The sequence below is a fragment of the Rattus norvegicus genome, chromosome 8 (assembly GCF_036323735.1).
Source record: "Rattus norvegicus strain BN/NHsdMcwi chromosome 8, GRCr8, whole genome shotgun sequence".
Classification (NCBI taxonomy): domain Eukaryota; kingdom Metazoa; phylum Chordata; class Mammalia; order Rodentia; family Muridae; genus Rattus; species Rattus norvegicus.
Window position 1 is genome coordinate 79754155 of NC_086026.1, and position 14969 is coordinate 79769123.

General features: G+C 46.1%; 1 protein-coding gene across 1 annotated transcript in view; it reads left to right on the forward strand.

The window, feature by feature from the left end:
* The first annotated feature begins 14673 nt into the window (after positions 1-14673).
* Myo1e (myosin IE) overlaps positions 14674-14969 on the forward strand; it is a 192221-nt gene continuing 191925 nt past the window's right edge. The window contains exon 1 of the mRNA NM_173101.2: positions 14674-14963. Within this exon, the coding sequence (NP_775124.1) occupies positions 14961-14963 (3 nt within the window). The 5' untranslated portion in view covers positions 14674-14960. The remainder of the gene's footprint in view (positions 14964-14969) is intronic.

A 14969-nucleotide genomic window follows, 5' to 3' on the forward strand; every position in this document is an offset into this window, starting at 1 on the left:
TTTAGATTGTATGTATTCAATGATGTTTGTATTCAATGATGACTTTTCTCAAAGATTAACGAAGGGTGAAATCTGAGGCAGGACTATCCACAAGGAACAAGGAGTAGTTTAAATTACTTATTTCTGTTGAGCAAAGACAGGAACATGCTTCATTTTGCTGCAGCCACGGGGGTGGGGAGGTGCTCAGCTCATTTTCTCAATGCTTTTGAGAAAATATTCTCTGGGGAATTGTTTATAGCCACAATGTTAAGATTTCCAAACTTCAGGTTTTTGATAAGTATTTCCTAAAACCTAAAAGGACCCATCCATCTCCCTAATGAATCCCATCCCACAATTTCTCACTTTTTTTCATATGTGCATGTACATATGGATGGATCATGCACATGTGTGTGCAGATGCATGTGTGTGCAGATGCATGTGTGTGCAGATGCATGTGTGTGCAGATGCATGTGTGTGCAGATGCATGTATGTATGTATATTCATGGAAGCCAGAGGGAGATGGCATGTGTCCTGATCCATCACTGTCTGCCTTATTTCGCTGAGGTAGAGTCTGTCACTGAAATTGAACCTAGAATGGTGGCCAGAGAGCCTCAAGGATCTCCCTGCCCCCACCTCCACAGTAGGGGACCACGCCCAGCCTTTTTATTTGAGTGCTGAGATCTGAACTCAGGTCCTCTTGCTTTTTTTTTTTTTTAAAGATTTATTTATTTATTAAGTACACTGCAGCTGTCTTCAGACACACCAGAAGAGGGCATCAGATCTCATTACAGATGGTTGTGAGCCACCATGTGGTTGTGGGATTTGAACTCAGGACCTCTGGAAGAGCATTCAGTGCCCTTAACCGCTGAGCTGGTTCTCTTGCTTCTATAGCAATCATTCTTGCCCACTGAGCCATCTCTTCAGCCCCATTTTCTTTTAGCCTGTCTAAGCAGTCTTTACAGGAGAATAGCTCAAGGGGAACCCGCTCAAGGACACCATGCAAAGCAGCTCTTCCTTTGCTGTCAAAACCTAAACTGTACGATCTCTACTTAGCCTTTCTTAGTATTATCCTGCCCATGTAGCAATCTATTGGACTTTTTTTTTTACTATTGATAATATATTTTTAAAGTTTGAAACTCATCAGTAAAGTGCCTACCATGCAAGCATGAGGACCTGAGTTTGGATCCCAGCCCCCATGTAAATCCTGGGCACAGCCGCACAGGTCTGAAACCCCAGGGCTGAGGAGATAGAGAGACGGGGGGCTTCCTGGGGTTTGCTGGGCAGCTAGCACTAGCCAACATGGTGAGTTCTAGATTCAATGAGAGACTTGTCTCAAGAAATAGGATGGATGGGCTGGGGATATGGCTCAGTTGATAGAGTACTTGCCTAGCATCCACAAAGCCCTGGGTATGATTCCCAGAAACATGTACAACCAGACAAGGCAGCACTCACTTATGATCCCGGCGCTTGGGCGGCAGAGGCAAAAGGATCAGAAGTTCAAATTTGCCCTAAGCTTAAGGGTGAGCTTGAGGCTAGTCTAGGCTTCCTAAGACCCTGCCCCTGAGTAAATGAACGATTGAACAATTAGGAAAGTGTATGCAGTATACTGTCCTGATTCCATCCCTCCGACACATCCACAAAAATTCTGTGAGTTTCTTATTTTTTCTTAAGTTTTGTCATAGGAACATAAACACACACCCATTGATGCTTTGGTAGGCTCTGACCTCCTTTTGTTGGTGACTAAACCCAGGGCACGCAAGGCAAGAGCTCTACCACAGAGCCCCCAGCCTAGGTTCCACCTCTCCGTCTACAAAACTCCATCTATAGATGCGTTGTTCTGCACCTCACTCCTTTAGTCTGACCTTACTGATACATCTCAGGAACCGTTCCATGCTGGAAATCATTCTGCTTTTAAAGCTTTTTAAAATTTAAAGAACTCTATTAAATGCTGCCTCTTAATGTACTGGGCCAGTTTTGCTTGTGATGGACGTTTGAGGTGGGGGGGGGCATCGTTTGCCATTGCCTGTGATGCTCTGGACATATGCCAAGCTGCATTATGTGCGTGTATCGTTGGAGAAATTCCAAAAAATACAGAAGGGTGTCTCGGGGAATGCGTACCCTAGAAGCACTGAGTGGGAAGCTGTGTGAGCCAGACTTTCATCACCATGACAAAACCCCTCACATAAAAACAGCAGGAAAGGAAGAAGGGTTTCCTTTGGTTTGCAGAACTTTACCATGCCTCCCAGGTTCACCACCTCCCCAGATAGCCCCACCATCTGGGACCAAGCCTTCCACACATGAGCCTATGGGGGACGTTTTGCGTTCCAAAAAAGAACATTCCACCCCGACCTCCAAAGGCTGATGACCGGCTAACAACGCAAAAACGCATTTCGTCCATTTCAAAGTTCCGGGAATTGCTTGGAAGTTCAAGTCCAAGGTCTCCCTGATATCCAAGATGAGCTCACAGCTCATCAAAAACAGAAAACGAGTTACATCCTGTCGATATATATGTATATCGACATTTGCCCTTTAAATAAATACCCAGGCCAGCAAGCGGGCTCAGCAGGTAGAAGATAGCTGCTGCCAAGGTTGATGACCTGAGCTTGATCTTGGGGACGCACGTGGCAGGAGGAGAGAACCGACTCTTAAAAACTGACCTCTGACCTCCACTTCCGTGACATGTATAAAACACACACACACACACACACACACACACAACTATAAATAAAATGCAATAAAAGTTTAAAAATATATTCCATATCTGAGGGAAAGACCTCAATCTTGTTTTTTTTTTTTTTCTTTTTTCTTTTTTCTTTTTTCTTTTTTTCGGAGCTGGGGACCAAACCCAGGGCCTTGTGCTTGCTAGGCAAGTGCTCTACCACTGAGCTAAATCCCCAACCCCCTCAATCTGGTTTTAAAGTGTATTGGCATTACGTTCTGTTTACATTTCATTACATATCACGTGTGTGTATGATGTAGGGCCTCATCTGTACTACTGCATGTGTATGGAGGCCTGTTTTAGTTTGCCGTTCTGTTGCTGTAATAAACACCATGACCAAAAGCAACCTGGGGAGGGAGAAGTTATTTGACTTCCACTTCCAGGCCACAGTCCATCATCATGAAAAGTCAGCGTAGGAAATGAAGCCAAAACATGGAGGGATGCCGCTTACCGGCCTGCTTTCTCTTAGACTCACCACAAGCTTTCTTCTACACCCAGACCCACCTGAGCAGGAACGGTACTGCTCGCCTCACATAGCAATTACGAAAATGCCCCACAGGCCAACCTGATGAAGGAGTCCCTCGGTTAAGGTTCCCCTTTCCCATGTTGGTCAAGTTGAGAGCCAAGATTAGCTCTCACGAGATCAGAGGGCAGCTTTCAGTTCTTTACTTCTTGTGGGATCCAAGGATGAACTCAGGTATTTAGGCTCATGGCGAGTCCTTACACCTGCTGAGACACCTCTTCAGTGCCGTTTATCAGACATGTTATTTCTTTTAAAGCCATACAGTTATCTTCTAAAGATGTATTTTACTTTTAACCATGTATACGTGTGTCCTTATACGGGCTCATGTATGAGTGCAGACACCCGCAGAATCCAGAAGAGGGAATCAGGTTCTCTGGCTAGAGTTACAGAGCTATCTGATGTAAGTGCTGGGATCTGAACTCGGGTCCATAGCAAGAGCAGCAAGTGCTCTTAACCACTGAGTCATCTTTCCAGCCCCAAGCCCTGCTTTTTAAATTTTTATTTGAAATTAAGCTATGGTGGTGCTTATCTTTAATCCCAGCATTCAAAAGGCAGAGGCAAGGGGGTCTCTTGAGCTCATCCCAGGCTATGCAGAGAAACCCTGTCTAGGAAAATAAAACATATATATAAGCTTATATTTTTTTTTTGTTCTTTTTTTTCGGAGCTGGGGACCAAACCCAGGGCCTTGCGCTTCCTAGGTAAGCGCTCTACCACTGAGCTAAATCCCCAGCCCCAATAAGCTTATATTTTTAAAAAGCCTTAATAATAATAAAAATACTTAAGGCCAGAAGGATTTACTTTTGGCTCATTGTGTAAGAAAGGACACAGTCCGTGACAGTCAGGAAAGCATGGCAGTAGGAGCACGAGGCAGCTGGTCACACTGCCTCTGCAATCAGGAAGCACAGGAAATGGGGCTGGGCTACAAAGCCTCAAGGCCCTCTTCCAGTGACCCACTTCCTCCAATAAGGTTCCACCTCCTAAACATGCCACAACCTCACACAGCGCCACCAGCTGGGCACCAAGTGTTTAAACACTTGAGCCTGTGGGGGACGTTTCACATTCAAACCGACCAGCTGCTTTTAGAATCACACTGTGGTCAAATCATTGTTTGTTTGTTTGTTTGTTTGTTACCATTTAGTGAAACACTCCTCTTTGCCTGTGCTGTTTGACTTCTTTGGGGACTCCGTTCAACATGATAAAAGAGGTCATCTCCCGTTGGTGGCAGCCTTGGCCCATTGTATTTGCACAGAAGGACATCACCCAAGAAAGCCTCTCAGCCATCTTTCCTGAATAGCCTCAGGACAATCAGCCAGGCAGCAAAGGGGCACTCGTTTATCTGCCTACCTAGCCACGGTCCACCTGTGACACCATCTTTATCAGCCTATGGTATTCCTTCAGTTTCCTCATTCAGAGTGACACTTAGCTTGCTGCTTTAGCCAGACTGGTGGATTGTGTGCAGGGTGGCATGGGGACATGAATGGAAGGGATACAAACTCTCAGAAATGTAAACCAGAGACAAAGGAGATCCTTAGGCGTACAGAGGTGGTGCATGTTCAACATGTGGGAGGGAAGTTCCCACTGAAAGACTGGCAGGCACCAGTCACCACTGTAGTCACCCTCTGTGATTAGGGCTGCACTGCAGTGCTTGGCATTGAACCCAGGACCTCAAGAGTGCCAAGCAGGTGCTTCATGCTACTAAGCTAGAGCCGAACTCTGGAGGTACAATCTTCTGTTTTACAGACACAATGAGATCATAGACTTTTTTTCCCACTGAAGAGATGGATAGAATTAACTTTGAAGCTTTACCAAGATAGCACATAAGCCAAGGCAGTAGACAGATGCAGCTAGCAGCATGCCGCATGGCCTAATTTTAGAGTCCCTACTCTGCCTGATCCCTCCCCAGAAACCATGAGATCATGGCTAATCTCTTTATTTAAAAATTTTCACATTTACTTGTGTGTGTGTGTCTATGTGCGCTAGTATGTGTGTATATGTGTGTGTGTATATATGTGTATGGGGGTATAGGTGTGAGTATATGTGTGTATATGTGTATGTGTGTATATGTATATGTGTATATGTATGTGTATATATGTATGTGAGTATATGTGTGTATGTGTGTATATATGTGTATATGTGTATGTGTATGAGTATGTATATGAGCGTGTGTATATATATGTGTACGTGTGTATGTGTGTATATGTGAGTATGTGTATGTATATATATGTGTGTGTGATGTGTGTGTGTATGTGTGTGTGTGTGTGTGTGTGTTCATGGGGGGAACAAATGTATGTTTATGGGAATGAAAGAAAATAATCTGAGGTGTCTTTTCTCTAGAGCCTTCCATTTGTTTGGTGTTTAAGCCAGAGGTCTCTTGTTGATCTGGACCTTGCCAGATAGGTTACCCTGGCTGCTCAGGAAGTTCCAGGGGTGTACCTGCCTCTGCCTTCTCGGTGCTGTAGATCTAAATGCATGCCACACACCCAGATTTGTTGCTTTTAAATATGGGATCTGGGATGGAGCTCATATCTGCATGCTTGCCCAGAAGCACATCACTGGTTAAGTCATCTTCCCAACCCTATGTGGTCTGTTAAAACCGGCCTGTTAAATTGCACATACTGGCCTCAAATTCAAGATCCTCTGCCTCAGCTCCAAGAAGCTGGGATCACAGGTGCCTCACTACCTCTTTTAAACAGGATGTTTGGCTGCAGGGTACCATCCCTGACATCTTCAGAGAATGCAGATGGACAGGCACCTGCTCTGAGCACATCCTTCTGGGGTTAACATGACCCGTGATCTGGGTGGTGTGTTAGGAAAGTCTGAACCAGTGACTCTGGCCCTGGAGATCACATCCTCCCTCGTCCTTTATCTCCCCTTTCCTCCCTGGACCTTCAATCAAGAGACCAAGAGACAAGTTTTCTGAGAGCTTCGGGCAAACCTGCTGACCCATCATTCTGGGGCCAGAATTGTGACAGACAGGATCTTGCCATTTGCAAGCTGAAATTAGGGAAGAAGGAACACTTCAGAGCTAAGTGGGAGATGTTTAAAGTGATGGAAAGAGCACCCATCTACACAGATGAGACTCTGAAAGACAGAAACAGGCACATTCTCCACGATGGTTCTTTTTCCATGCCTGTGTGTGTGTGTGTGTGTGTGTGTGTGTGTGTGTGTGTGTGTGTGTGTGTGTGTGATCAATTAAAGGACTGTACCACTTAAATAAATAGAGAACTGCACAATAATGGCCATTTGGGGCCAGTAAGCAGAGTAGCAAAGTCATGTCACTCAATAGTCCCCAAGGATCTCAGTTCTGTGCAGCCGGCAATAAAGCAGTGTGGGAAGCACTGACCTTGAAGTCTCCGAGCAGGGACTGCCTGGCATTCTGCATTCTAAGAAGGCCCTGATGCATGGGCTTACTTCAGGAGCAGTTTCACTTTAGGAAAAATAAAGTTTCTGGTGCTTTAAAAAAAAAAAAAGACAAAGTTCATTCAATGATTTTGTTACTTTTGTTTTTAAAATGGGTCCAGGGTTGGGGATGTGACTTAGTTGGTAGGATGTTTGCTTGGCATTCTTGAAGCCCTGGGTTTGATCCCCAACACCACGATAAAAGGTGCATATGGTGCATAGTAAACCCCCTCCCCCTCTGAAGGCAGGATGATGAGAAATTCAGGGCCAGCCTGGGATACAATGAGACCCAATCCTAAATCAGCCCACCTGTCAAGTTTCCGTGGGTAAAGGCACTGACTGCCAAGCTAACAATCCAAGGTGGATCTCCTGCATCTGCCTGGGGAAGGCCCTAACCTGTATGCTGTTTTCTGACCCCGACACCATGTGCTTCTCCCTCCCCCACAAGCTCGCACAAAAATAAACAAAAAGAGTCTCAGTCAGGTGGGTGCTGCTGAAGGCGGTGCTGGAACACACCGTTAATTCCAGCACTTGGGAGGCAGGAGCAGGCAGACTCCATGAGTTGGAGGCCAGCCTGGTTTGCAGATTGAGTCCCAGGACAGCCAAGACTACACAGAAAAACCCTCTTTGGGGAAAAAAAAATAATAAAAGAATCTTAAAAATTCAGGAAGAAAGCAAAACTTGGAGGGGAGAGGGTGGAAGGGTTGCTCAATGGTTAAGGCACTTGTTCCTCTAGAGGAACCTGGACTCAGCACCCAGATGGTGGCTCACAACCATCCTCGACTCCAGCTCCAGGGGCTCTGGGTCTCCTTCCAACCCCTCCAGGCAATAGGCCAGCACGTGGTATACGTCCATGCATGCAGGGAAAATATTCATAAAATTAAGTCTAAAATTTTTTTCATTAAAAGCAAATATTGATATTGAAGGAGACAAAAAGAAAGAGCAAGATGTAGCCACAGAGAGGCTGGGGAGAAGGCTCAGCAGTTAAAAGCTTTGCTGCTCTCCCAGAGACCTGAGTTCGGATCCCAGCTTCCAGGTCAGGTGGCCCACGACTGCCTGGGACTCCAGCTCCAGGGCTTTAGCTCCCTTTCCCGGCCTCCACAGGCACCCATACATATAAATAAATCTGTTTTCTACCTAGAGTGGGTCCAAGAGCTTACCTCTGCATTAGGAGATGGAGTGATATTCATAGAAGTATTCCCTCCTTCTGGACGCTGCAGTGAGGAGGGTGTGTCGGTCAGTGGTAGAATGCTTGACTTTCATCTCGAGTACTGTCAGCTTGATCCCCAGCATCGGAAAATAATGAGAAGTATAGTAGCAATGCTGGGGGCGGTAGTAATAGCGACAAAGAAACATCAAGGGAAAGGTCAGGTTTATAGCCTCCATATAAAAATCAGACTAAAACGTGAAGAAAGGAATACGTTGGTTTAAATCAGGAAGTGATATAGTGGATGACAAAATGGCTAAAGGAGCTTCGTCATCAAGACCGATGACCCACGTTTGGTCCCCAGGGTCTGTGTGGTAGAAGGAGAGAACTGACTCACTCGAGTTATTCTTAGACTTCCATACACATGCTGCGGCACGTGAATGCCCACACTCACTCGTGTGCACGCACACAGACTCATGTGCACAAACGCGCACATGTACGTTCCTTTCAACATATGTGTATATCTCTACACACTTATTTCAATAATCACTACATGCTACATAGTCCAACTGAAATGCTCTTCAACACCATGCTTTCAAATCATCCTCCAAATATTTAGGGGGAAAACAGTGTGAGAAGCTGAGTGAAACTCTTTATGTAGATGCAATTCTTACTTCCTTTTGTTTCCTGTGGTGCTGCTGATCCATTCTTTATCCATTCTAAGCACACACTTCTCTAGTCAGCTGCAGTCCAAGTCCACACTTGTAATCCTTACTGTATTTCACGGAAAGGTCTCAGGGCTGGAGAGATGGCTCAGTGGTTAAGAGCACTGACTGCTCTTCCAGAGATCCTGAGTTCAATTCCCAGCAACCACAAGGTGGCTTACAACCATCTGTAATGGGATCTGATGGCCTCTTCTAGTGTGTCTGAAGACAGTGACAGTGTACTTATATATAAAGAAAAGAAAAAAGAAAAGGTCTTGTGTGCCTCAGGCTGGTCTTGAACTTGATGTGTAGCTGAGGATGAGCTGAACTTGTGATCTTCCTGTCTCTCTCTCCCTAGTGCTGGGATTACAGGAGGGTACCAGTTTATATGGTGCTGGGGTTTGAACTAAGGGGAGCACTACCTGAACTGAGCCCCAATCCCAGCCCCACCCGTGGAATCCTTATGCTCTATCAAAAGCAGTAATTTTTCCAAGGAGCCTAGATTTGGAGAGGGTCAAAGATTTTTCGTAAGCATGCTTCTGTTCACACTGGGCCTGCGTTCTGGAAGCCTTCCTCTGATGGGCACTTCCGATGAAGAGGCATTGCCCACAGGAGAGGAGCTGGGCTGCAGGGCCAGGGACTTGATGCAGCATTTGCTTGGACAAGTTACTTCAAGCTTTCTCTCAATTTAGTTTTCATTCTCTATGCAACCCTTGTCATGGTTCACTATGTAAACCAGTCTGTCCTTGAACTCCCAGAGATCCCTTTGCCTCTGCTTACATAGTGCCAGGATTAAAATCCAGGTCAATTTAGTTTCCTTGACTTGGAATGGCTCAGTTTAGTTTTCGTGACTTCTAATGGAGCTAAGAGGGTTGTAGGGAAGATTAAGCATGATCCTGCTAATACTTAGCAAATGTAACCACAGACACCTGTGAAGACAGAAGCAGGGTGGGGGAATTAAACAGGACAGTTCACATGATGTGACAAGCCTGTTTCCTGAGCATCTGTGGCAGGCTTTCCCTCAATGACTTTCTCAAAACTTTGTTGTGAATGCCTGTGAAGTGTTCTTTTATGCTATTGCTATGGAAACTAATTTTCTTGCCTAATCTTATTTTAATAAGATTAAGGGCTATTTTATCCCCATGCCCCACAAAATATATTGGTGAGGATTGTATTAGAATCAGTATTTGTTTATATATTTTCATAAAAATGTATCTTTGTATCTTCCTTTCTTCCTTTGTATTTTAGGCTTAACTACAGTTAATTATGCTAAGTTGTGTGTGGGGCTCTCACCTAAATAGTGCGGTGCCGTCATGTGTCTGGGCGGGGGTTTCCCCGGCAGAGGAACAGACACGCAGAGCCTGCACAAAGCCGCGCTGTGTCTGGGGGTCGGGGCTCACCCAAACAGCCCCGGTGTATGGGGGTGGGGAGTGTTCACCTGAACTGCGTCATCACGCGTCTGGCCTAAGGTAAGCTCTACAGTTAGGAAAGAGGCTTCCTCATAGCTACCAAGGCTTTGAGTGAGGGACCTCTCTTGAGAAAATGTATCCATAGATTGGCTTGTCAGCAAGGGGCTGGGTGCACTTTCTTCTAATTATTGATTCGCGGGGCTCAGCCCACCTTGGGTGGTATCAACCTTTGGCGAGTGGTCCTGGGTTGAATGAGGAAGCAGGCCCGGCCGAGCAAGCTATGCGGAGCAAGCCACCAAGTAGCACGCCTCTGTGGTCCTTGCTTCCGGAATCCTACCTTCAGCTCCTGCCTGACTTCCCTTCACGATAGACTTCGACTGTAAGCTGAAACAGCACTTTTCCTCCCCAATCTGTGTCTGCTTATCGCAGACAGGTAAAACTAATGAGAACAAAAGGATTTTAAAAAATCTGTATGATTATTTTAATTTTTAGTGTATAAGGGAGAGTAGCGAGTGTGTGCAGTACTCATAGTGGCCAGAAGAGGGCAGTGGATGCTCTGGAAACGGAGTGACAGGCAGCTGCTGCCTGCCCCGGGTGCTGGGAAATAATCTTTGGTCATCCGGAAAAGCGGGGACCGTTCTTAACTGCTGGGCCATCTCTCCAGTCCCATAGATAAGGATTTTCAAGAAACATAACTTGGGACCAGACAGACACGATACTTTAATGGATAAAGGCATCTGTTGCCAAGTTGGACAACCTGAGTTCTATCCCTGAGACCACATGGGTGGTGTCCTTTCACACAAACACACACAAAATGTAATTCCAAAAGAAATTTATTATGTTACAACAAAAAATTAGTAAAGAAAAAACAAACACAATTTGATGTAAAATCTAGGATATCTATATGATCTCTCATTCAAATAAACTAAGAGTCAAAGCGGCACAGTCGACAAATTTACTTAAAGCCTCGTAAGTTTCTTCACTTGTAGGCTGAGGCAGCTCTATTGCTTGAAATCAGGAGGTCAAGGCCAGCCCTGGGAACACACTGAGAACCTTACCCCTACCCCTAGAGAAACCGAAATTAAGTGAGGAAAAGAAGCACAAACCAGGGCTCCCACAGGAAAGTCAGAACCTGTGACCACACCAGCCCACTCAGGTCCCAAGGGTATTCTTAGTGAAATTAGCAGCCGGATCACATGACCAGTTATGGTCGATTATACATTCAAATAGAGACGAAGGCTCAGACAACCATGAAGGAGACAGAGAGGAACCTTCACAGTGGTTGGGTATCACAGCACTCCGAGGAATTTCACAAACGCTCATGCAGTGGTACCCGCGACTCCCACAACGCTGTGCAGTTCAGGGGCAGGGCTGCTGCCTGATTTCAGCCATAGTCCCACAGCTGAATCTCTGACCTGGAGCTTGGGGAAGGGCGGAGGGATAAGGGAATTGCCTCTGTGGACTGTTTCCATGTGCGTTTAATCTCTCACTCATGTCAGAATGTTTCACAAATGAGGGACTTGAAGGTCAGAAAAATTAAGATCTTACAGTCTGTTTCCTATGCCAATAAGTCTAGTTATCTGACTGACTGCTCAAAATCTAGAAAAGAATTGTGCTATAAAATTCCGGAAAATGACCTGGGCTGGGGTGGGGCATTCACATCCAAGTCCTGACTGCTTAGACATTAGTGTTAATAAAGAACTCTTTGGTTTTTTCATTAGATTTTTTTTTCCACATTGCCCAGGCTGGCTTCAAATTCACTATGTAGCTGAGGATTACCTTAAATTCCTAATCCTTCTCCCTCCACAACCAGAATGCTGGGATAACAGATGTGGACCACATTACACAATTTACGATGTGCTGGGAATCAGATCCAGGGCTCAGTGGATGCTGGGCAGGCTCTCCACCAACTGACCTACATTCTTTAAGCCCTAAACTTTGTTTTTTAAATTCAGATCTATGAGTCTGAGGCCAGCCTGATCTGTGAGCAAGTTCCAGGGCAGCCAGAGCTACATAGAGAAACCCTGTCTCAAAAAATAGAACCAAACTAAAACCCTCAAGTAATAATAAAATTGGCTATTAGTTTTAAAGCAGTCTTCAATATATCCCACATAACCAGTAAGTTAGACTGCAGTATCAATATAGGACAACTTGGAGGTTTAAGATTAGCCTGGGTTATTTAAAGAGATCTTGTTGGAGGGAGGGAGGGAGGGAGAGAGAGAGAGAGAGAGAGAGAGAGAGAGAGAGAGAGAGAGAGACAGAGAGAGAGACAGAGAGAGAGGAGAGACAGAGACATAGAGGCTAGCCATGGATAGGTGGCTTAGGTATGTGTCATTATTTTGGGCCCAAAACCTAATGTTCCTTGTGTTGCCTGTAAGCTCAGCTTTCCTCTTTGGGGATCTCTGTTCCTGAGTTCTTAAAATGCCTTATACATCTTTGAAGGTGGCACGCCTCAGTGACATAAAGAGCCACGTCTGGGCACAAGGTCACGCCTGCTGTGTCAAAGGTTTGGCTGTCATCTATCTCTCTCTCTCTCTCTCTCTCTCTCTCTCTCTCTCTCTCTCTCTCTCTTCTGATTATATTTTTTTGTTTTCGTCTTAATGGGGTCTCACTCTTATCCGGGCTGGCTAGACCTCCTGGACTGAAGCAATCCTCCTGCCTCAGCCTCCAGAATTACAAATAGACAAAGGAATGTGAGCAACCATTTCTGGGAGTCAAATCGCAGGCCCCTGCAAGAACAACCAGCGGTCTTAACCACTGAGCCACCCCTCCAGGCCTCTGTCTTTATTGTTTTTGAGATTAGGGTTTTTTATTGACCTAGAAATCAAGGAGTAGGCTGAGCTGCCTGGCCAGTGAACCCTAAGTTTTTCTGCCTATATCTGTCCCCCCAACATCCCATGACACCTCAGTTGTTTTTTCCACATTGGTTTTAGGGATCTAACTCGGGTCCTCACACTGGCAAAGCAGGTAGGTCCTCCAGGTCCAGGTGAGTCACCCTCAGCCTAGCGCCTGGAAGTGAGTATTCTCCCAGCAGACTTCAGATGCAGATGTAGAACTGTCAGCTCCTCCTGCACCATGCCTGCCTGGATGCTGCCATGCTCCCACCTTAGGACTGAACCTCTGAACCTGTAAGCCAGCCCCAGTTAATGTTGTTCTTTATAAGACTTGGTTTGGTCATGGTGTCTGCTCACAGCAGTAAAACCCTAACTAAGATATTGCCCAAACGGGAAATGGTTACAAAAATTCAAACATGACTTCCTTTCAAATTGTTGTGAGATGGCTCTGTGATTAAAGGCACTCGCTGCCAAACCTAACCGCCTGAGTTCAACCCCTGGGACCAACATGGTGGAGGGAAAACAAGCTCCCACAAGTTGTCCTCCGAAGTGCACATATGCTCCCCCCCCTTTTAAAAAAAATTGATGTAATTCACATACCATAAGATTCTTACTTGGAAACTTACAATTCAGTGGTTTGGGGTCTAGTCAGTTTTACCACCACCATCAGTACCTAGGGGATATCCTTGGACCACCCCCCAAGACAAAGCCCCTTTGTTCCATCCGCTGTCAGGCCACACTCCACACCCCCAAGCAGCCAAGATCTACTACTCCCTCTAAGCAGTGTTCCCTACCCACCGCTAGAACACATGGAATGGCACCTGGTGAACTTGAACCTTGACCTCTTTCACATAATAGTTTTCCTGGGTCCTTCCATCTCTGTTGCAGGGTGTATCAGCATTCACTCCTTTTCCTGGTTTGGCCATAGTCCTCGGTAGGTGTGCACCACATTAAAACAAAGTGCAAAACTCTAACTAGCCAAGATTTTTTTTTTTTATTTTATTTTACTATAGATTCACGTGAAGGGGGACGACCGAATCTCAAGATATTCTGTGCTCTGGAACTTTTCTTACTGAACTTTTCTTCCTCAGACACTGGGAGCGCAGCCCCGTGGTGGCCCTGCGAGTTTGCTTCCCTTCACTAGGAGTCAGACTCCCTCATCGTGTTTAGGAATCTGTGTTCCCCTCCCTCCTAGGCTACCTGGTTTCCTGAAACCGGACACCGCAGAGGACCAAGCTCTCTCTCTCTCTCTCTCTCTCTCTCTCTCTCTCTCTCTCTCTCCCTCCCTCCCTCCCTCCCTCCCCCCTCCCTCTCAATCTCCTCCGTTCCCAAGGAAATGAATTCAGGTATAAAGGACCGGTGGAGGAAATGTTTTCGACTTTCTTCACAATCCAGAGAGAGAGAGAGAGAGAGAGAGAGAGAGAGAGAGAGAGAGAGAAAGAAAGAAAGAAGGAAAGAAAGAAAGGAAGGAAGGAAGGAAGGAAGGAAGGATTTCCTTTGGGCTGCGACTTTGTGATCTTTTATAAATACTTTTTGAAATACTTATTTTAAAAAAGAAGAATCTAGGAAAATCATGCGACTTGTGCGTAGGAGCTAAATCGATGCTAAGTTTCTCCTTAATGAGAAGAGACACGAGAGCGGTTTCCCACTCACCCCAAGTGTTTTCATCCTTTCGGTTTGGGGGTGGCTCCTTGGGGACCGATGGGACAGCAGCGTGCTCTGCAGGGTAGCGAGGCCGCAGGACTACAAGATCCAGAGGCCTTTGGAAACTCTTGTAGTTTCACGCTTGTTGGCTACCTCGGCTTCTCTGAGGAGTGACGCTGCGAAAACAAACTCTGATTGGTCAGGCCTGTGCTGAATTCTCCATTTATGGACAGATTGCCCGGCCCGAGCCCAGCCTGAGCCAGAGAAGAGTTTGGATTAAGTGTTAAGGGAAAGGAGGTCCAGGCAAGGCAGCTGGACAGGCAGTCCTGCAGAGCGCATCAGGGTGCATCTCTAGACAGTTGGGGATCGCCAGGTCGGAGTGTGCACCGGGTCTGCTAAGTTTTGCCTTCACCCAGAGTCTTGGATCCCGCCTGGATGGAGTCCCTTCTGGGTTTCCATTGGCTCCTGTGAGTGCTTGGGTGTCTGGAGATTGTTTTTTGGCGAAGGGGAACAACTTTTGAAGTTCGCCCAGGAGACCGCGTTCCAACCCTAGTGCCTAGGCAGCCGGACCCGGCGGGGGCGCGACCGCGGCGGGAGTCACCATGGTGAGT